Source organism: Hippocampus zosterae, chromosome 3 (genome assembly GCF_025434085.1).
Source record: "Hippocampus zosterae strain Florida chromosome 3, ASM2543408v3, whole genome shotgun sequence".
Lineage (NCBI taxonomy): Eukaryota > Metazoa > Chordata > Actinopteri > Syngnathiformes > Syngnathidae > Hippocampus > Hippocampus zosterae.
Genome location: NC_067453.1, coordinates 2,568,101 through 2,591,761, shown reverse-complemented (window position 1 = coordinate 2,591,761; position 23,661 = coordinate 2,568,101). Strand labels below are relative to the sequence as shown.

The 23,661-nt window shown below is 43.9% G+C and overlaps 2 protein-coding genes and 1 long non-coding RNA gene across 3 annotated transcripts in view; 1 reads left to right on the top strand and 2 right to left on the bottom strand.

Moving 5' to 3' along the window:
* The window catches only part of LOC127597271 (uncharacterized), a 180,776-nt gene that overhangs the window by 59,221 nt on the left and 97,894 nt on the right, over positions 1–23,661 (top strand). The window lies entirely within an intron of this gene.
* LOC127597800 (uncharacterized) lies at positions 14,464–15,763 on the bottom strand. The gene is made up of 2 exons (XR_007961762.1): positions 15,631–15,763; positions 14,464–15,356 (listed from the first exon to the last, which is right to left on the bottom strand). It is a non-coding gene; the product is annotated as an uncharacterized LOC127597800 (long non-coding RNA).
* The window catches only part of pard6a (par-6 family cell polarity regulator alpha), a 40,570-nt gene continuing 34,904 nt past the window's right edge, over positions 17,996–23,661 (bottom strand). Inside the window, exons 5-6 of the mRNA XM_052060947.1 lie at positions 23,143–23,339; positions 17,996–19,472 (exon numbers count right to left, since the gene is read on the bottom strand). Of these exons, the coding sequence (XP_051916907.1) occupies positions 19,202–19,472; positions 23,143–23,339 (468 nt within the window). The 3' untranslated portion in view covers positions 17,996–19,201. The remainder of the gene's footprint in view (positions 19,473–23,142; positions 23,340–23,661) is intronic.

Genomic DNA, 23,661 nt, shown 5'->3' with positions numbered 1-23,661 from the left:
CAAGGAATGTCGCACTAAGAAGCCATACAACGGCAGCACCACAAATATGCAGACCCACTTAAAACGATGGCACCAGATCACCGACAAGTTTCCCTCCCGCTATCCCGCTTCCACGCCCAGTTCCTCGTTGGACACCGGAGAAACTCTTGGTAAACCAGGTCAGGATCAGAAAAAAATTGCCTCTTATTTTGGGAGTCCCCTTGCAACTCACTGTGACCGCGCAATGGCTATAACTAAGGTCACTGCTTATTTCATATGCGAAGACCTCCAGCCTTAGCGTGGTGGACAACGAGGGTTTCAGACAGCTCGTGCACGTTTTGGAACCAAGGTATAAAATACCAGACAGGTCTGTGTTCACTTACATATTCCCGATGTGTACAACAAAGTAAGAAGTGAGATTACTGTGTCGCTGAACAGTGCACAAAGAGTTGCACTTACAGTGGATGGGTGGACATCTTGCGCTATAGATTCATATATATATATATATATATATATATATATAATTATATTTCGTATAAGACACTCAGTGAGAATAGTCTGTTTGTGTTTACACTATAGCAATAGCTGTGAGTCTCAGGTGCCAAATTGTTTACATTTTCTTTGCACAAAACCCAATTGTGAAAGGGCTTAAATAAGTTGTTTTACATGTTCTACTCTTTATAAGGAATAAAGTGGTATCCTTTTTGTAATACCATACTGAATTCCATCTTTTTAAAAGCTTTTTTTCTTTGCTTATTTGCATCATGTTTAATTGCACAATATCGCAACAAATTGCATTGTATCGTATCGGATCGCATTGAGTTGAACTTAATGTGTATCGCATCGTATCGCATCGTGACGACGGTGAAACGTATCGCATCGTATCGCCAGAAAATTCCATGTATCGTTTAAGTATCGCATCGCTGGCAGTGCATCGAGATGTGTATCGAATCGCCCTCAGTGCTGAGATTCACATCCCTAGTCTACATGTGTTTTGTGGACTTGGAGAAGGCGTTTGACCGTGTCCCTCGGGGAGTTCTGTGGGGGGTGCTTCGAGGGTATGGGGTACCGAACCCCCTGATACGGGCTGTTCGGTCACTATACCACCGATGTCAGAGTTTGGTTCGCATTGCCGGCAGTAAGTCGGAATCATTTCCAGTGGGGGTAGGACTCCGCCAAGGCTGCCCTTTGTCACAGATTCTGTTCATAACCTTTATGGACAGAATTTCTAGGCGCAGCCGAAGCGTTGAGGGGGTCCGTTTTGGGGGCCTCGGTATTGCATCCCTGCTTTTTGCAGATGATGTGGTGCTGTTGGCTCCTTCAAACAGGGCTCTCCAACTCTCACTGGAGCGTTTTGCAGCCGAGTGTGAAGCGGTTGGGATGAAGATCAGCACCTCCAAATCTGAAACCATGGTCCTCAATTGAAAAAGGGTGGAGTGCCCCCTCCGGGTCGGGGAGGAGAGCTTGCCCCAAGTGGAGGAGTTCAAGTATCTTGGGATCTTGTTCACGAGTGGGGGCAGAAGGGAGCGGGAGATCGACAGGCGGATTGGTGCAGCGTCTGCTGTAATGCGGACGTTGTATCGGTCTGTCGTGGTGAAGAAGGAGCTGAGCCACAGGGCGAAGCTCTCAATTTACCGGTCAATCTCCGTTCCAACCCTCATCTATGGTCACGAGCTATGGGAACGAGATCCCGGTTACAAGCGGCCGAAATGAGTTTTCTCCGCAGGGTGTCCGGGCTCTCCCTTAGAGATAAGGTGAGAAGCTCGGTCATCCGGGAGGGGCTCAGAGTCGAGCCGTTTCTCCTCCATATCGAGATGAGCCAGATGAGGTGGCTTGGGCATCTGATTCGGATGCCTCCTGAACGCCTCCCCGGTGAGGTGTTCCGGTCATGCCCCACCGGGAGGAGACCCCGAGAAAGACCCAGGACACGCTGGAGAGACTATGTCACCCAGCTTGCCTGGGAACGACTCGGGATCCCCCGGGTAGAGCTGGACGAAGTAGCTAGGGAGAGGGAAGTCTGGGCTTCCCTGCTAAAGCTGTTGCCCCCGCGACCCGGCCCCGGATAAGCGGTAGATGATGGATGGATGGATGACTTGACTTGACTTGACATTAGTATGTCTTCAAATGACCACTAAAAGAGGTGGATATCGAAGACCGGACTTGGGCACCCCTGATCAATTGCATCCTCAAAGAATGAAGCCATATCATTTCCAGCCAAGAAATAATTCTACCAGGCGACATTTTATCTTTTGATCTGAGCGATATAGCGCCACATGATCTTTTGATGACACAAAATACACTTTGAAGAATGACTGAATCAGGCAATGCAGCAGACTCATTCGTGTGGTTGTGCTTATTGTTGTGATTCGTGGTCGATTGCTATCAGTCATAAGGTGGAGCCAAACCTGCCTGCATACCAACATGACAACGCCAAACATATACACCCCCAAAATCACAGATACGGTACGAGAGGTGAGTTGGGAATCCTATGTGTTCTTCATCAGGTTGTCAGAGTCAAGGATAGTCTTATACAGGGTGTCTATAAAGCCTGCGTACATGGTAAAACACATACTTCTTAAAATAAAACAATTGCATTTAATCGTAATGTTGATCAATTATAGTTTCAACAAGATTTCCATTATATATATATATATATTCATTCATTCATTCATCTTCCGTACCGCTTAATCCTCACTAGGGTCGCGTGGGGTGCTGGAGCCCATCCCAGCCGTCTCCGGGCAGTAGGCGGGGGACACCCTGAATCGGTCGCCAGCCAATCGCAGGGCACACACAGACGAACAACCATCCACGCTCACACTCACACCTAGGGACAATTTAGAGTGTTCAATCAGCCTGCCATGCATATTTTTGGAATGTGGGAGGAAACCGGAGCACCCGGAGAAAACCCACGCAGGCCCGGGGAGAACATGCAAACTCCACACAGGGAGGCCGGAGCTGGAATCGAACCCGGTACCTCTGCACTGTGAAGCCGACGTGCTAACCACTGGACTACCGGGCCGCCCTATATATATATATATATATATATATATATATATATATATATATATATATATATATATATATATATATATATATATATATATATATATAAGCGGCTGGATAGCTCAGTTGGTAAGGCATCAGATTGGCATACGGGAGACGGTGGTTCGAATCCCGCTTGGGGCAAAAATGAGCACATAACACCATCCAGTGTGGGTCCTTGGGCAAGATCCTTCACGCTAATGCCTACCTCATACAATGATGATGAGAGACAATAAAACGAATGACATGCCGGCTCAGACGTCGCCCGGCCAAACAAGGTCTGCGTCAGGTGCTGGGGAACCAGAGCACCTTGATGAAAAATGGGCTACTGGAACAAAGCGGAGATGGGCGAGAGGCGATAACATGGCTCTGTTGGAATGCTACTACTCAAGCAACCCTAGTCAGAGGGGTTACATGCAGAGAATGTGGGCTGAATGGTTACTTCGAAACCCACTGTCACGGTTGACCGCGAAACAACTAGTAGCTCAGTGTTCCAACATCCACAAACGGCAACTGCTGTCACAACTTGAGATTGATGAGGTACAACGCAGGTTCCATGGTGATGGGCCCCAGGCTGCCAGATCAGAGGAGGAGGTCATACAAGAGATTGGGAGGCAAGCCCCAATGAATGCAGATGATGAGATTGGGTGGCCAGCCCCAATGAATGAAATGCTGAGCGAGGCAGCAACTGACCTGAAAGCTAAGATCATGGCGAGAATGAAAGCTGGGCCACCTAGAAAGCGATTACAACGGCTATGTGAAGTACCATCTGAAAGTCTCATAGAGAGTGCGAATGCAGCACTGAGGGCGATCCCTACCGTAACGATCACAGAAACCAATGAGATGATATACGCTTCAGCATCAGTGATCCTGGAGACTCTGGGCTATAAGAGCAACCATGGAAGGCATGAGATACGTTACCCACCATGGAAAAGACGGTTGGAGGCTAAGATCAAGGCGGCCCGGAAAGATGTGAGTCAATTGACGGAGGCCCAGAGAGGTGTGATGAAAAGGCCGATACCCGAGAGGTACATCCAGATGACCATACCTGAAGCACTCGAAACTGCCAAACAAAGGCTCCGAGCCTTGTCCAGTCGCCTAAAGCGGTACACGAAAGAGAATGAGGCCAGACGAATAAACAGGCTGTTCGCAACACAACCTGCGAAAGTGTACGCTCAGTGGCAGGGTCCTAACAACAGAGCCGACCCACCAAGACTGGAAACTGAAAGGTACTGGAAAGGCATATGGGAGAAGGAGGTTGCACATAACAGCAGTGCACAATGGCTGGTAACCCTGAGAGAGGAGCACAGCAACCTCCCTGAACAGAACCCAGTTACCATAACAGTGGCAGACATACAGGAAAGAGTCTCAGATATGAAGAACTGGACAGCACCAGGCCCGGACATGGTCCACACCTACTGGCTAAAGAAACTCACAGCACTCCATGAGCGCCTAGCAGTACAAATGAACCAGCTGCTGAGGGATGGGACTCACCCAGAATGGCTAACTGAAGGGCGAACGATCCTGATCATGAAGGATCCCTCGAAGGGTGCAGTTCCATCCAACTATCGGCCAATAACCTGTCTCTCCACAACATGGAAGCTCATGTCAGGCATCATTGCGGCTAAGATAAGTGGACACATGGATCAATACATGAGCGAAGCACAGAAGGGCATTGGTAGAGATACTAGAGGAGCCAAACATCAACTCCTGGTTGACAGAACAGTCGCACAAGACTGCAGGTCCCGACGTACCAACCTGTGCACAGCTTGGATTGATTACAAGAAAGCCTATGACTCGATGCCACATACATGGATCACTGAATGCTTGGAGTTGTATAAGGTGAACAGGACCCTAAGAGCCTTCGTTGCGAACTCGATGAGGATGTGGAAAACCACACTTGAAGCCAATGGCAAGCCACTTACCCAAGTGTTCATCAAATGTGGCATATACCAAGGTGATGCACTCTCCCCACTGCTGTTCTGCATAGGACTGAACCCCCTAAGCCAAGTAATCACCAAGACAGGCTATGGATACCGCCTCAGAAATGGAGCTACAATCAGTCACCTCCTCTACATGGATGACATAAAGCTGTATGCTAAGAGCGAAAGGGACATAGATTCCCTGATCCACACAACCAGGATCTACAGCAGCGACATCGGAATGTCATTCGGGCTTGAGAAATGTAGTCGGATAGTGACTCAGAGAGGAAAGGTAGTCCGCACTGAAGGGGTCTCACTCCCAGAAGGAACAATAGCAGACATTGAGGACAGCTACAAGTACCTTGGTATACCACAAGCCAATGGCAACCTCGAACTGGCAACAAGGAAAGCGGCTACGGCCAAATACCTCCAGCGAGTGAGGCAAGTCCTGCGAAGCCAGCTCAATGGCAAGAATAAGACCCGGGCAATAAACAGCTATGCCCTGCCAGTGATCAGATACCCTGCAGGAATAATAAGGTGGCCAAAGGAAGAGATTCAGACCACGGACGTTAAGACCCGAAAGCTCCTAACCATGCATGGAGGGTTCCATCCCAAATCCAGCACCGTGAGACTGTACGCAAGCCGAAAAGAAGGAGGCCGGGGACTAGTGAGTGTGAGAGCCACTGTCCAGGATGAAACATCCAAGCTCCATGAATACATCAAGGAGAAGGCTCCAACGGATGACGTACTCAGAGAATGTCTCAGACAATGGGGAACAGAAGATGAGGCGCTGGAAGAGGGACCATCATGGGAGGACAAGCCCCTACACGGGATGTACCACCGGACCATAACTGAAGTGGCTGATCTCAAGAAGTCCTATCAGTGGCTAGAGAGGGCTGGCCTGAAGGACAGCACAGAGGCACTCATCCTGGCTGCTCAGGAGCAGGCCTTGAGCACCAGAGCCATCGAGGCCCAGATATACCACACCAGACAAGACCCAAGGTGTAGGTTGTGCAAAGAGGCACCTGAGACGATCCAACACATAACTGCAGGGTGTAAGATGCTGGCAGGGAAAGCCTACATGGAACGCCATAACCAGGTGGCTGGCATAGTCTACCGAAACATCTGTGCGGAGTATGGACTGGAAACCCCAAGGTCAAAATGGGAAACACCTCCGAAGGTGGTGGAGAATGACAGAGCGAAGATCCTGTGGGACTTCCAGATCCAGACTGACAAGATGGTAATGGCGAACCAACCAGATATCGTGATCATAGATAAAGGGCAGAGGAAAGCTGTTGTAGTGGATGTACCAGTCCCAAGTGATGGAAACATCAGGAAGAAGGAACATGAGAAACTCGAGAAATACCAAGGGCTAAGAGAGGAGCTGGAGAGAGCCTGGAAGGTAAAGGTGACAGTCGTGCCTGTGGTGGTCGGAGCACTCGGGGCAGTGACCCCCAAACTAGATGAGTGGTTGCAACAGATCCCTGGAACAACATCGGACATCTCAGTCCAGAAATGTGCAGTGCTGGGAACAGCAAGGATACTGCGCAGAACCCTCAAGCTTCCTGGCCTCTGGTAGAGGACCCGAGCTGAATGAGGGACGGACACCACCCGAGGGGTGAGATGAGGATTTTTTTTTTTAATATATATATATATTCACCTATGTCTATATATCTATCTATACATATATATACTATATATATATGTGTGTGTAGGGTGTAATTATGACTAAATAAGGGATATCCCTTGTTCTGCAGTCGATGTAAATTTTATATAAAGCGACATACAATTTTACAAAAATGGTAAAAGTATTATTCCTGAATACTTATTTTACTTTCAACCACTTGACATGTTCAGTGGCATCAGCGCACATACATACAGATAAAGTTCTTGTTTTTTTCTTTGTATTTTTGCCCTCTATGGACAATAAAAGCTGTCGTGTGCTATGACCAAAACATATATATATATATATACACAGTGTATAAAAAACATGAATTGGAATATTTTATATCACACCATTTTTACTCTTTATCTTTGATTTAAAGATGACAACACGCAAAAATCTACAAAAATTGTTGGAATTGTAAAACAAGGGTTTTAAGCTTTGAATTTTAAGCTTTAAAATGGCCCAAATCACTCTGACGACAAAGCAATTCCATCAAATTGGTCAGAAATTATTAAGCATTAAAGCTAACCTTTGAGGTAACAGGAAATACTGCATGAAAGAAGCGGTGAAATACATTGATATTCATTATGTGATGATGATGGTTATCCATCAAATAATTTTCGAGATTATTAGGGTCAAAGGTGAGCAGGTGCCGATCCAACATTTCCCCCTCCCTTGGTGGACGTCTGTGTTCCACTAAATTTGTCAAGTCCAATTGTGACTAGGGTGGCCCGGTGATCCAGTGGTTAACGTGTCGACCTGACAGTGTTGTGGGTTCTGTTCTGTTCCGGCTCCAACCTCCCTGTGCCTGTGTACTCCGGTTTCCTTCCACATTCCAAAAACATGCATGGTAGGTTGATTGAACGCTAAAAATTCTCCTGAGTTGTGATTTTGAGTTCGAATGGTTGTTTGTCTATGTGTCCCTTGCGATTGACTGGCAACCAGTTCAGGGTGTACCCCGCCTACTGCCCGAAGACAGCTGGTATTGGCTTCAGAACGCCCGCGAACCTTGTGAGGATAAGTCAGGGGTGTCGTTCCTCAGTGGCCGCCGTCCTGTCTGTTTTCCAGCTCTCTCAGGAGCAACACACCTGATTCAAATAATCAGGGTCCTTCTAATGCTGCTTCAGACCTGGCTGATGAGCCATCAACTGAATCGGGTGTGTTGCAGCCGGAAGAGCTGGAAAACAAGCAGGACAGTGCCCCCTGAGGACCGACTTTGGACACCCCTGGGATAAGCGGATGAGAATATGGATATTTGAATTACTTGTTGATTTATTTTTGCCTGGGTGGGTTTTGCTGCAGAAGAGCTCTCACTCTGCTTGCAGAATTTCCATATGTTCTCAACTCAGCCCAATTTATGTCCTTAAATTTTATTCCATCGCCTTACGGAGACACACGTGATTATGTTCTCAAATATGGGATCATGTTTTTGTTGCATGAGGTGGTATGCTTTCCATCATCCTGTCACAGCTGTGGTCTCACTTCCTGTACCTGTCTTTACACATGGTGTACCAGACCCACAATGAAAGAAATTGGGTTTTAGAGTCGAATAAAAAATATATTTTTTAAAATAATGCTGGGGTGGAGAGTTCAGATAAAAAGGACAAGTAAACCCAATGATAGAAAAAGACAGAAACCCAAAAACTAAAGCTTACAATTGAAAGCTGGACATCACTGACACTTGACATGATTTGCTCTGAGACAAAAAAATCAATAAGCCAGCACTCAAAAGAGAATACTGTTGAAAATAGCATGATTTTTTGTTTGAAAGATTGATAATGTAACTGGAAGAGCATTTGCTGGTTATTTGATTTAAAAAATACAAGAACACGTGTAGACAAAAAAATAAGAATAATTTTGCGGAGTGCAGTTTTGCTCTCAGTCTCCTCATATATCCTTCTCTTCAAAGGCGAGATAACAGCAGCAGAGGAAGGCAACAGACACTTTTCTTTTTCAAACCGCAGAGGTCTTGCTGTGAAGAAAAGGAAAAGGGTGTACATCATGAGCTATTAGAGCATCATTGTCCGGGGGAAAAAAGGTACATGGACACAATACAGTTAGTGCCACCATGAAAGAGCTTTGCACAAGAGACAAGGTCAGCCTTTGAAGGTAGACTTTATTCTGATTTTAAATATAATTGAAAGTAAAAACCAAATGGCCAAAAATAAGTGACAAAAGCTCATGAAGCATTTCTGAGTAAAAATATCCAGTATTACGTAAATAAGTGGTGATTGATGGAGTGTTCTCCAGGTCTCAACTACAGTGGTACCTCTCTACTTACGAAATTAATTGGTTCCGGGAGACATTTTTTAACGAGAAAATTTTGTTAAGAAGAGATGCGTTATCCATGTAAATGCCCTAAGCCCCCCAAAACTCAGACATAAATGTGTTCTAAAGCATAAAAATGCATTAAAATATGTAACAATTACATGTTACATATTAGGTTATTCAACTCAACAGTATTTATAGAGCACTTTCAGACACCCATCGCTGCTTACAAAGTGCTGTACATGGAGCAACTAACATATACAACAGTAAAGCAACAAATCGGTAACAAAGACGGTAGAAAGCACCGAACAGCAAAACCAAGAACAAATCCGAGTTATGCTGAGTCAAATGCCAAAGAATACAAGTGAGTTTTGAGGCGGGTTTTAAAGATGGGGAGCGAGGAGGCTTGCCGAATGTTCAGTGGGAGGTCATTCCAGAGAGAGGGACCAGCAACGAAAAAGGCTCGATCCCTTCTGAGCCTCAGTTTAGTTCTTGGTACCTCTAATAATGTCTGGTCCGCAGACCTGAGGCGCCGGGCAGGTGTGCAGCGGTGGATGAGCTCAGAGAGGTAAGGTGACACATGGTCATTTAGAGATTTGAGACAAATAATAGGATCTTGAATTAGATTATTTCACAGTAAGTGAGATTTGTGCATAATGTAAAGAATAAAGAATAAAAATGACGGTCATTTAAATTTTAACTGCGTCCTTGTTGTTGTTTTGCCCTACAGATGAGAATTGTCTCTGATTCACTAGAGGAGGATGAGCAAGTTATTTGGTGACATCACGACTGTATACTGTACGAGATGGTTAAATCAAATCGATCGAAAAAAAATGCTTACACTCGTTGCACGCATTATTTCCTTTGTGTTTTCTCGAGCGTGAGTTGGAAGGATTTGGACAGCGCATAGTTCAGCTGTACGCATTACGTTTGTTGCAAAGTGAACGCTGATCATTTGTTTGGAACCTTCCAGGCTCTCTCCAGCTCCTCTCTGAGCCCTTGGTATTTCTCGAGTTTCTCGTGTTCCTTCTTTCTGATGTTTCCATCACTTGGGACTGGTACATCCACTATAATCCTCTGCCCTTTATCTATGATCACGATATCTGGTTGGTTCGCCATTACCATCTTGTCAGTCTGGATCTGGAAGTCCTACAGGATCTTCGCTCTGTCATTCTCCACCACCTTCGGAGGTGTTTCCCATTATGACCTTGGGGTTTCCAGTCCATACTCCGCACAGATGTTTCGGTAGAATATGCCAGCCACCTGGTTATGACGTTCCATGTAGGCTTTCCCTGCCAGCATCTTACACCCTGCAGTTATGTGTTGGATCGTCTCAGGTGCCTCTTTGCACAACCTACACCTTGGGTCTTGTCTGGTGTGGTATATCTTGGCCTCAATGTCTTGGTGCTCAGGGCCTGTTCCTGAGAAGCCAGGATAAGTGCCTCTGTGCTATCCCTCAGGCCAGCCCTCTCTAGCCACTGATAGGACTTTTTGAGATCAGCCACTTCAGTTATGGTCCGGTGGTACTTCCCGTGTAGGGGCTTGTCCTCTTATGATGGTCCCTCTTCCAGCTCCTTATCCTCTGTTCCCCATTGTCTGAGACATTCTCTGAGTACGTCATCCGTTGGAGCCTTCTCCTTGATGTATTCATGGAGCTTGGATGTTTCATCAATATATATATATATATATATATATATATATATATATATATATATATACTGGCTGGTTCGCCGCCCTCCGGGCGGCTCATCAGCTAGTTCCTGTGGAAGGCTGGTAAGGTGGGCCTTCGGCCCACAAAAGTGTTGTTGCTTGGTTCAACTTTTTGTTCATCTTCATTGCTTATCGCGAAAATAAAGAGATGTTTAGCTCTACTAAATAACTAACAATTTCATTGCAATGCTTGTGGGTAGACAACATTTTTTCGCTAAGATGCCCGCGCGATCGTAGTGAGCCACTGCCTGAGCGGCGCAGTGGCGGCGCGCAGTGGCGGCGCGCAGCGGCGCGGTGAAGTAGGTACGTTTTGAAAAGGGACAGACGGAAGGACAGACCGCGTGCGGGACGACGCGCAATATATATATATATCCCATATCAAACCTTCCGTTCATCTCCAAACTTCTAGAGAAAACAGTAGCTGCTCAACTTCACACCCATCTTTCCTCCAATAAGCTATACGAACAATTTCAATCTGGCTTCCGTCCCCTCCATAGTACTGAAACTGCCCTCCTCAAAATATGCAATGACCTTCTTCTCTCTGCTGACTCCGGTTCACTCGCCATCCTCCTCCTGCTTGACCTCAGTGCAGCCTTTGACACCATCTCTCACTCCATCCTCCTCGACAGACTCTCCTCCATTGGCATCACCAGCATCCCCCTCTCCTGGTTCCGCTCCTATCTTTCTGACCGCACCCAGTTTATCCAGCTCAAACGTTTTAGATCTCACCCCTTTCCCCTCACTTCAGGTGTTCCTCAGGGTTCTGTCCTTGGCCCATTGCTATTTCTAATCTATCTTCTTCCCATGGGTAATATCTTCAGGAAACATCACATTCATTTTCATTGCTACGCGGATGACACCCAGCTCTACATCTCTACCAAACCTAATACCGTACTTCCACCATCCTCCCTAACCAACTGCCTGCAGGAATTAAAATCTTGGTTCACCTCAAATTTCCTCAAACTGAATAGCAATAAAACTGAATTCCTCCTTATTGGCACTAAATCCAATCTAAACAAAATAAACAATTTCTCCATTACCTTCGAAAGCTCTTCCATCTCCCCCTCCCCTCAGGTCAAGAGTCTGGGTGTCATCCTTGATAGCACCCTCTCCTTCACCTCACATATCAACCACATCACTCGTTCTGCATATTATCATCTTCGAAACATCCACCGGCTCCGCTCTTCTCTCACTCCTCAGTCCACTGCTATACTTGTACACACCCTCGTCACCTCGCGACTCGATTACTGTAATTCCCTTCTGTTTGGTCTCCCTCAAAAAACCCTCCATAAGCTTCAGCTGGTCCAAAATTCAGCCGCCCGCATTATCACACTCACGCCATACATAAACCATATTACACCTGTCCTCCAACATCTCCACTGGCTTCCCATTTTACACCGCATTCAATATAAAATCCTGCTACTCACATTCAAATCCATTCATGACCTAGCCCCTCCATACCTATCTGACCTCATCCATATTCCTACGCCTGTCCGCTCTCTTCGTTCCTCCTCCTCGGTCCTCCTCTCTGTCCCCCCTGCTCGCCTCGTCACCATGGGAAATAGAGCCTTCAGTCGCTCTGCTCCCCAGCTATGGAACTCACTCCCCGCTGACCTTCGTAATACAGCCTCATTAACACATTTCAAATCCCGCCTCAAAACACATCTGTTTCGACAAGCCTATTCACTCAGACCATAAAGCCATTGTTTTATTTATTTATTTTGTTGTATTTTTTTCTTATCTTATTTGATGTCGTTTTTTAACATTGTACTCGTGATTTTAACTGCTTGTTGTAAGGTGTCCTTGAGTTTCTAGAAAGGCGCCCACAAATAAAATGTATTATTATTATTATATATATATATATATATATATATATATATATATATATATATATATATATATATATATATATATATATATATATGCCTCTCACAGCACACTTATGTGCCATGGCACAGTGGTTGAGAATCACTGAATTCAGAAATTTGTTGAGTGTAAATGCATCACTTGGCAATCCAACTCTAAGCATATTAATGTCACAAAAAAAGTCTGCCCTGAAATTATTTACGTCATGCTCTTCCCCACTTTTGGTGCAAATTACACTTAATAACTCATCATTTAGGTCATCTTCAAAAGGAAATACCAATTAGATTGTAAGTGTGATTATGTGTTATTTGGAAACATAATAGCTCGCTTTCTTTGAAGGACCATCTCATTAAGAAGAAAAAGAAGGGGAGGGGGGAAGCATCTGAGCCAAACCTGTGTTCAACAATTTTCTCCCGTTATAAGACATTACCAATGAATATGTACAAGAAACCTAACAAAGTGGACTGTGTACCTACCTAAGACAGGCTTGTTCCGCAATTTTCTGTGAACAACCAAAGCCATAATGAAAACACATTTTAGACGTAAAGAAACGTAAAGTGTAGGAGCCAAATTAGTTACTTTTGATAACCAATGAATGCAGTCTGTACTTTTGCATTTCATAAAACTGTGTCTGAAGTTATTTGGAACAGTTGCGTTTCAGTTCAGACTTACCTTTTAGTTCCCCAATTGGTACATGTGAGGGATGCTCCGATCGATCGATGGCTGATCAATATCCAACACTTTGGAGAGAACATATCATACTGTATATCACAGATACGCCATCAATGAGATGATGCTGATCTCTGCAATAATCACGTTGACGTTTTCAATTGAAAGTAATGTGATGTGAAACAAAAGCCTGTCGTGAGGGTTCTTTGTCATCAAGAATGTACTGTCGTCATCATCCTGAATGGACAGTGTTTCTCTAGCGATGGCACATCAAAACCGCACTGACGTTTGGAAAGAACATCTGAAACAGGGATGAGTTTTGGGAAGTCAGTCCTTTTATTGGATGAATCCAAAGTGAAGTTGTTGGGGCATATGGATTCTGGCTGTGTTTGGAGAAGAAAAGGCAAGACCTTCAACCCTGCATCGTACTAATGGGACTGATGATTCATTCCTCTATTCACTAATTATCATTTTTTACTAAAATCCAGCTGGGCTAGGCTCCAGCTCCCCCCGTGACCCTTGTGAGGATAAAGCGGTTCGGAAAATGGATGAATGGACAATAGGGTGATTGACTCAAACAACTTATGAAAGTCAAATAGTCCCGGCACTTGTTATGAGCGTTGTTCAAATGACACAGTATACCGACGTCATGTATTTTTTCCCCTTTGATCTCCCTACTTTAAAAATAAAATATACAAATAAAAATAATACAGTGGACCAGAGCGTATTTGTAGTTAGACAATTGAAAATTGACCTATCCCATCATTTCCAGAAAAACTCGTCATTGATGTGACAAAAAAAAAGTAAATGCAAAATGTATAATTTTTTTTTAAAAAACAAAAATGCTATATTCAGTATGTTTGTAAATTTCCCCATTGTGGGACGAATAAAGGATATCTTATCTTATCTTATCTTATGTATGATTTAGTGCAGGAGTGCTGAACAACCGGTAGCCCACGGACTGCTCCTAAGTTGATCGCGAGGGGTGGGAGACGGAGATGGGGGGGGGGGAAGATTTGTGTTTGTAGGTTTCGGTTTCATTCATTTTGGAGGCCTTAACGGCTGTTGCTCATCGTGCCGTGCGTGTGTGCATATGTGCGCATGGGCATAGTCGCACACCCGCGTGTGTGCGTGTGTGTGTATGTTTGCACGCTCGCGATCAGGTCAATCGCGGGAGGTTGGTCGCTTCAAAATTCGATTTTCCGTCAAAAAAGGTTGGGCACTCCTGATTTACCGTATAGAAGTGTCTCTTTAAATAAGACAATGATTCCTCTCTACCATAAGAAAGCTAAAAATCACAAGGCAGTTATGTGTTTGGCAGAAATTCTGACATACACACGCTCACTAAGTCACAACTCTGAAAGGGTCATAATATATTTGAGATATACAGTCAGTGGGGGGAGAGAAGTGGGAGGAGAAGGGGCATAACGGTTAATGATACTGTAATGGTGGCTCCCATGTCTGCTGCTTTGGGTCATACTTAAGACAAACAAGGATTCAACAAACTTGGTATCAAAACCAGTGGAACTTATAACAACAGCCCGGCAGAACATCACTTAAAATATTTATGACTGCGTGGATCCAGTGGTGCGGACATTGTATGGGTCTGTCGTTGTGAAGAAGGAGCTGAGCCAAAGAGCGAAGCTCTCAATTTACCGGTCGATCTACGTTCCAACCCTCATCTATGGTCACGAGCTATGGGTCGTGACCGAAAGAACGAGATCCCGGTTACAAGCGTCCGAAATGAGTTTTCTCCGCAGGGTGTCCAGGCTCTCCCTTAGAGATAAGGTGAGAAGCTCAGTCATCCGGGAGGGGCTCAGAGTCGAGCCGCTTCTCCTCCACATCGAGATGAGGTGGCTTGGGCATCTGATTCGGATGCCTCCTGAGCGCCTCTCCGGTGAGGTGTTCCGGTCATGCCCCACCGGGAGGAGACCCCGAGGAAGACCCAGGACACGCTGGAGAGACTATGTCACCCAACATGCCTGGGAACGACTCGGGATCCCCCGGGGAGAGCTGGACGAAGTAGCTAGGGAGAGGGAAGTCTTGGCTTCCCTGCTAAACTGTTGCCCCCGCGACCCGGCCCCGGATAAGCGGTAGGTGATGGATGGATGGATCCAGTGGTTTTGTCTCAGTAGACACCGGAGCGCTAACTCATGCATCAGCTGAGTAGACTTTGGTCCCAGCGTGGACGGCCCCAGGAGCATCGACACCATCGATGTAACTCCTGTACTTTGCTGTGCAGTGAAAAATGTTGTTTTACACGGGCTTGCAGCAGATAGGGTAATTCATCATTATTATCATTGTTGTCGTGCATGTACAGCTACTGTACATTGTGCATCTGCTGTTCAGTGTACTTTTTTTCTTAAGGTACAATAATGTTTATCAGCATTTGAATCGCTGTTAAAACCTGTGGTGGTGAGAATGAAAAATATATATGGTTTAATCAAACAAATTTGCATTCAAATGCATTTTGGATACACTGGTTGTATTAAAGCAAAATCACGGTACCTTTCTTACCGAGACGCATCTGACGCATGGCATGTAAGTTTGCAGATTTACAATACTCGTTCCTTCCGTTGAAAGGTGAGTCTGGAATGCCTATCACTCACACACATGCACACACACACACACACACACACACACACACACACACACACACATATATACATTATATATATATATATATATACATATATATATATATATATATATATATATATATATATATATAGCTTGAGCTCCTCCAGCATTTGATTTGATATTCTAAAATATATTGATAAATTATTTTCTCAGGCCCGCTATGAATCGGTCTAGCCCGCCTGTAGTGCAGGGAGAGAAAAAAAATCCTGGAGTCATCCTTGTTCATGACTATGTCTGACGTATGTTTGGGGGTTGCATTCGAGGACAAAACACCGAAGCGTTTGCGTATGCAGAGCTGCTACCTTTTACGGATTGTCCATATTTTATCGGGGAAAAGGATAAGCGCTTCAGAAAATGGATTGATGGATGGGTGGAAGAACATCCTGAGTTGTGCCGTTCAACATGTTTATGACGGGAGATTTTGGGATTAAAGTACCGTATTTTCCGCAAGAAAAGACGCACTGGATTATGAGGCGCACCTTCAATGAATGGCTATTTTGTAAATTTTTTCCATACATTAGACGCTTCGCATTAAAAAGCGCAATCTACAATGCGTCCACTTTATGGTGCTACGCTCCTTCCATTCAACTCAAGAGGCGTCCGTTCAACTTGAGAGTCGTTCATGACCGCCTCTGAAAAATGTAAATGAACTATTACTGTACTTAAATAAAACTACGAAAAGTGAAAATAATGCATCAAAAGAGAAAATCAAGCGAGGAAATCACAAAATAAATTTTATATCCCCCCTACAGAATTTATTTTGTCATTTTCTCACTTGATTTTCTTCGTGGTTTTATTGACGTAAGAACTCATTTACGTTTTTCGGAGGCGGCCATGAACGACTCTCGAGTGGAACGGAAGAGAAGGCACGGAGATGGACAAAGACGTGCGTACAGTATCTGTATTTATTGAGACTGTGAAAACCATTAATAAAGTCTGCGTTTAAAAAAATAATAAAACCACAACCACAGCTCTAATTTTTTCAACAAACTCAGGTGTGTCTTTGTCCGTCTCCTTCCCTTCTTTTATTCCTAAAGAGGCATTCATGACCGCCTCCGAAAAACCCATTGGCATTTCCTTTATCGTATCTCCAACAGTAAAATCAGATAAGATAAAATAAGAAAACCTGTCATAGTCTCACAATGGAGAAATTCCCACTTCACAGTAGCAAAGTTATGAGAGGAAGAAGCAGAAGAACAAAATAAATGAGAGCTGATGGAAAGGCAGCCGGGGCGGCCCGGTAGTCCAGTGGTTAGCACGTCGACTTCACAGTGCAGAGGTACCGGGTTCAATTCCAGCTCCGGCCTCCCTGTGTGGAGTTTGCATGTTCTCCCCGGGCCTGGGTGGGATTTCTCCGGGTGCTCCGGTTTCCTCCCACATTCCAAAAACATTAATGGCAGGCTGATTGAACGCTCTAAATTGTCCCTAGGTGTGAATGTGAGCGTGGATGGTTGTTCGTCTCTGTGTGCCCTGTGATTGGCTGGCAACCGATTCAGGGTGTCCCCCGCCTACTGCCCGAAGACAGCTGGGATAGGCTCCAGCGCCCCCCGCTACCTTAGTGAGGATCAAGCGGCTCGGAAAATGGATGGATGGAAAGGCAGCCACTCTCGCGGTGCCATCTTCAAGTCAAAATAACACAAGAAGATGTCAGTCATAGTTATTTATTCCTTTGTTGTGTATTCACAAATGATGAAATCCCAAAATAATTTCTGTAGGCGGGGGGGTGGGGGGGCTATCAAATTTATTTTGTGATATCCTCGCTTGCTTTTCAATTTTTGTAGTTTCATTGAAGTAATCGTGAGTTAATGTTTTTCGGAGGCTGTCGTGAACGCCTCTCGAGTGGAACGGAAGAGAAGGCACGGAGACGGACAAAGACGTACCTGTATTTGTTGAGACTGTTTTCAAAAAATAACACCACAGCTCTTTTTTTTCAGAGACTCAGTTCACTGAACCAACAGCAAGTTATAACATTGGAAGCATGTCTTCAGGAAGGAGCCACCTTGGAGTTGACGTATTACTGTAATGACCATACAAAGACGCACCGGATTTTAAGGCGCTCGGTGAGCTTTTAGGAAAATGGAAGACTTTTTGGTGCGCCCAATAGTGTGGAAAATACGGTAAATCAAGTATCTCAAGCTTCAGGTTGATGCTGGGTTGTCGTTAACGCCTATGTAAATGACAAAAAAAGTATTTTGTCGATAAAGCATGATAAAAGCGCACTTCACTACCAATGTGATAAATCAATCAATCCATCAAACTTTATTTATATATCACTTTTCATAAAATTGGATGTTAGATTTTTTGGGAACTCCACAACATGTTTTTTTTTTTAATTAATTTTTTTTAGCAAACGTACAATTAGTAATCCATTCAAATAGATTCGGGATTCAGTAGTTAAATGGTTAATGAACAGCAATCGCAGACTTGAGGTACGAGTCTATCTCCTAAAGACGATATATCACAATATCTATGACAACAATGATGTGGCGTATCATTCAATAGTAACAAGTAGGAAGTGAAGACCCAGTCAACAACGTGTTGTCACATCCATTCCGAAAATGGTGCCTTGCTTTAAAATTAACCAGGGGAATTGTGGGTGTACTGTTTTGGCAAATAGACACAAAGATGGGCATACCGGATATTTTTCAATATTGCGTAGTTTCTCCATCAATACCTAGAAATGGGCCATTGGAGGTACACTTTAAAATGTATGGGGATCATACTTTGTGGGTTAAAGTATTAATACAGGTCACAGGTGTCAAACTCAAGCCAGATCCAGCCCACCACATCATTTTATGTGGCCCGTCAAACTAATTTTAAAAGCATTTGGATATCTCAAGTATTTTTTTTGTAACCAATCCTTCTTTTAAAATAAATGTAATAACATTTGAACAAAAATGGACCTTGATTGCAAAATTATAGTTAGTCATCATCTTCCTGTATTAATGAAACATGAGGCAATTGGTGTTCACAGTTAAAACGGCCCCCTGAAGGAAACCCTAATGACGAAATGGCCCATGACAAAAATAAATTTGACGCTCCTGATCATTTCAGTTTTCGGGAACCGACCGTTTGCCATTTGCGGTCGGCTCTGTCCCAAATCCCCGGTGAATAGATCCACTGTATATGTATTTTACCTGCTTCACTGCAGTTTCCATATTTTTAATGCAGTCTATACTTCTGTATGGCAGTATAAACATCTCTTAACAACCATATACTGTATATCAATAACGGCTGCGAAGAGTGATGTCAAGTCACATAAATTCATAATGCAATCTGTCCACCATGGTAAGAGAAGAAATCAATATTGCTGCTGATTATATAAATGCATTGGAAATTGTAATAGGTATCAGGGAATCAACCGCAGGCACCCATAAAGATTTTCCACTTTTTTTTCTTTAACATGTTATTTGACAGTCAGGAAAACACATGGCTGTGTTCACAGTGTTAATATGTTGCCACCCTCTCTCATACTCCGCTGAATGCTGTGACCTGGATATCCGTTTTGACCAGACCTCAGCTTTGATGCCATGTATACAGGCACAGAAACGCTCTGTGGAAGGGTTCTAACCACAGGGCTGCTGTGCAATCTTTCACTGGTGAGGTTCGTGTTGTTAGGTGATTGGTATAATGTCAAACAGTCATTTTCTAGAATGAGGTCACCGTCATCATCTTCTTCTTCATCGCTGTCACCCTCTACGATGCTGTTACTGAAACATATGAAATTTCAGACACATCACTAACAGACCTATGTGGTATACACAAAATGGAGTTAAAATGAGCACAAAATACAGAACAAGAATTAAAATAGGAGTCACCCACAATACAGGCCACGACCCTCCTTTTGTCACTGCATACTTGATTGTGTATTATCCCATTGCCCCCCCCCCCCCCACCCCCGACCACCTCAGCGGGGGCACATTTCTACAAACTCAATACTGTACCAATTACCGGTAAGTCGGGGGTCGTAAAAACAGAATACAATGATTTACAAATCATGTTCAACCAATATTTAATTCCATACATTACAATGACAAGATATTTCATCTTCAAACTGATAAACTTCAGCGTTTTTAGCAGATAATCATTAGAATTAGTACTTGTTGGGACAAGTGGCAAAAAAAAAAGTGTTACGGAATGCTCATCAAACACCTGCTTGGAACAGGCTAACTGGGAACAGGTGGATGCCATGACTTGCTCAGTCATTCATAAGCAAAGTTGGGGTAAGGTTCACCTCTTTAAGAACTGCATGAGAAAATAGTCGACCAGTATCAGACAATGCTCCTCAATGTAGAATTGTAGGAAATTAGGGATTTCATCATCTATGGTCCATAATAACATCAAAAAGAATCTGGAGACATCACTGCAAGCGGCAAGGCCGAAAACCAACATTGAATGCCCAGACCTTCAATTCCTCAGGCGGCGTTGCATCAAAAACCGACATCCATGTTTCAAGGATATCACCACACGGCCTCAGCAACAGTTTTGAAAAACAATGTCAGTAAATACACTGAGGCAAAGTGGAAAAGTGGTCCGTGGTCTGACAAGTCGACATTTCAAATTGCATTTAAAAATTATGGACATCATGCAGCCAAGCAACGTCTTCTTCACAGACACCTCTGCGAATTTCATAAAAACAATGCCAAACCACAGTCTACACATATTACAACATCATAACATGTTGTAAAGAGTGTGGGCACCAGAATGGCCTGCCTGCAGTCCAAACCTGTCTCCCATTAAAAATGCGTGGCGCATTATGAAGCGTAATATACGACAATGGCAAGCACGAATGGGAAACAATTCCACGAACAAACCTTTAACAATCAGTGTCCTCAGTTGACAAACATTGATTGAATAAATTTAAAAGTAAAGGTGAAGTAACACAGTGGTAAGCATGAGCCTGTGCGAGCTTTTTTGGAAAGTGTTGCAGCCATAAAATTTGAAGTCAGTGAGTGTTTGCTAAAAATGATGTTTATCAGTTTGAACATTAAATATGCTGTCGTTGAAGTGTATTCAATTAAATGTAGGTTGAAATTTATTTGCAAATCATTGTATTCTGATTTTATTTAGGTTGAACACAACATCCCAACTAGATTGGAATTTAGTTTGTAGTTGTATTCAGAATAATACCAATAGTTAAAAACAGTCAATAAAACTATATTGCAAAATTATCTGTATTATATCATACATTTTTTAGAATACGTTGAATTACTTTGAGTTGTTTGGCTTCAACAAAACAGGTGGACCTAAAACTAAAACAACTAAAATATCCTGCTCATGTGAGGAAGGCGACCTCAAGTGGACAACAACGGTACTTGCGTCTTCACATAACACGGTATTAGCATTTTTTTGCTTACCATCAAGTACTGTGTACGCTGATGGAGAAAATTGGTGTGAGATCAATTTGCGGACCTCAGCGATGACCGTCTGCAGGCCACAGCAGTGAAAGGCAAGAAGCAGCAGTCGACCCAATTAAAATTCACTAATTATAAATTCATATTTTGTGGCAAAAACGCTTCAAGCAATTGTTGCAGTCAAACAATTTCTGTAACTTTCAGTGAGATTTCTGTAGCGGTCGACAGATATTTTGCATGATTCATTTTATTGACATGAGTGCAAAGAACAAGTCTCAAATTTGGCTCTCCAGTTTGCATGTTTCAGCTCCTTGCACGGATGTTTCGTACGAATTATGTCAGTAACCACAGTAAACCACTTCAGAAGAGTATTTCAGTATGTTTTGTTTTTAGCCATTCTTGGGTGATTTTGCGACACTTTTTGAGGTTATATTCTGTTGAAGCACCCATCACCTGCAGCTGAGACCAAGATTTCCACTGCTGGTAATCACGGTTCTCACCACAATATGCTGTGGAACAAAATATTAAGTTGGGTCATTTCTTTCTTGGAAAGTTGCATTTAGTTGATATTCATTTTTTCCAATAAATCTGTGGGCCACAGGCCCGGTGGTCGAGTGGTCAGTGCATCGACGTTACAGTGCAGAGGTGCAGGGTTTGATTCCAGGCTGCGGCCTTCCAGTGTGGAGTTCGCATGTTCTTCCTGTGCCTGTGTGCGTTTTCTCCGGGCACTCCGGTTTCCTCCGACTTTCCTAAACCATGCATTGTGATTTATTGGGCACTCCGAATTGTCCCAAGGTGTGAGTTTTTTGTCTATGTGTGCAATTTGAGTGATTATTATTCATTCATTCATTCATTCATTCATTCATTCATTCATTCATTCATCTTCCGTACCGCTTGATCCTCACTAGGGTCGCGGGGGGTGCTGGAGCCCATCCCAGCCGTCTCCGGGCAGTAGGCGGGGGACACCCTGAATCGGTTGCCAGCCAATTGCAGGGCACACATAGACGAACAACCATCCACGCTCACACTCACACCTAGGGACAATTTAGAGTGTTCAATCAGCCTGCCATGCATATTTTTGGAATGTGGGAGGAAACCGGAGCACCCGGAGAAAACCCACGCAGGCCCGGGGAGAACATGCAAACCCCACACAGGGAGGCCGGAGCTGGAATCGAACCCGGTACCTCTGCACTGTGAAGCCGACGTGCTAACCACTGGACTACCGGGCCGCCCGATTATTATTATTATTTTTTCTTATTATCTTATTATTTCTTCAGTTAACCCAATCATATAAAGTGGCTCAATAGGCTTTCCACTTGATATCTGGGAATCACAGCTGCTTCTAGCAACTGTTAATTTATACTATTGAGTGTTTTTCATTCTGCAAGTTATGAATGGGGTCTTACTGACACATTGTCATCAACTTTAAAACATTCACAAGCAAGGATGGGGTCAGGTTCACCCCTTTGGGAACAAATGCGTAAGCAAATACTTCAGTACTTTAAGAAAAACGTTTAACGTACAATTCCCGGCAATTTACGGAGTTCTTCATCCTCAGTCCATAATATCATCAAAAGATTCAGAAACTCTGGAGGCCTATTTGCATGTACCGTAAGCAGCAAGGCTGAATACCAACATTGAATGCATGTGACCTTCGATCAATCAGGCAGCAATGCATGAAAAAGAAAAATGGCATCACTTTGGAAAAAGAGCGCCACACATGGGCTCAACAACACTTCAGAAAACCATTGTCAATTAACAGAATTCATCGCTACACAGACAAGTGCAAGCTCAAACTCTCATGCCAAGTGAAAGCCATATCACCAAAACAACCAAAAACTAAACATTCAAATATTCAAGGTTATCCGTTTGAACTGAATATCGAGGCGGCTGAAAAGGATTTGCAAACATTCTATTGACATTGTATTCTGTTTTACCCATTGTCCCAACCACATTGGAGCTGGGGTTTATAAATGTGGACAAGCACCAATCCTGATTCTGTATATTAACGCGTGACATGTCAAACCTTGCTGTGATAGGTGTGCTGTGAGAGGCAGGACTCGTCGAATCATGAGACAGAGCGGAGCCTGTCGATCCATTTGAGCCAAAAGAACCAGAATTTCCTGTTGTTTTACTCCCTCGATGAATGACATTGTTCCTCTGGTTTGCTGGTTTCACTGTCACTATCAGATTGTGGCTGTTGGCCACCATCATGTCTGTCACCTGAAATGATATAGGGGGGATGGGGGGGTGTTTGCAAGGTCTCAAATTAAAGTTACAAAGAAGTATACTCATATAACTGTTGCTGAACAGGTTTGGCATTTTTCGGAATGCGCATTACTCTTTCCACTGTGATTTTATGATAATCGTATCAAATTATTGATTAAAGTACCTGCCCCTGTGTACTGCTCACATTGCTCTTCCCACCAATCTATCTTTTCCTTTAGTTGAGTCTAGTTTTTAGTGAAGAAATGTGCTCACTCACAACAGGGTGGCAGCGGACGGACTGCGCCTGTTGTGGCTTTTTGACTTCTCCAGTGCCTTC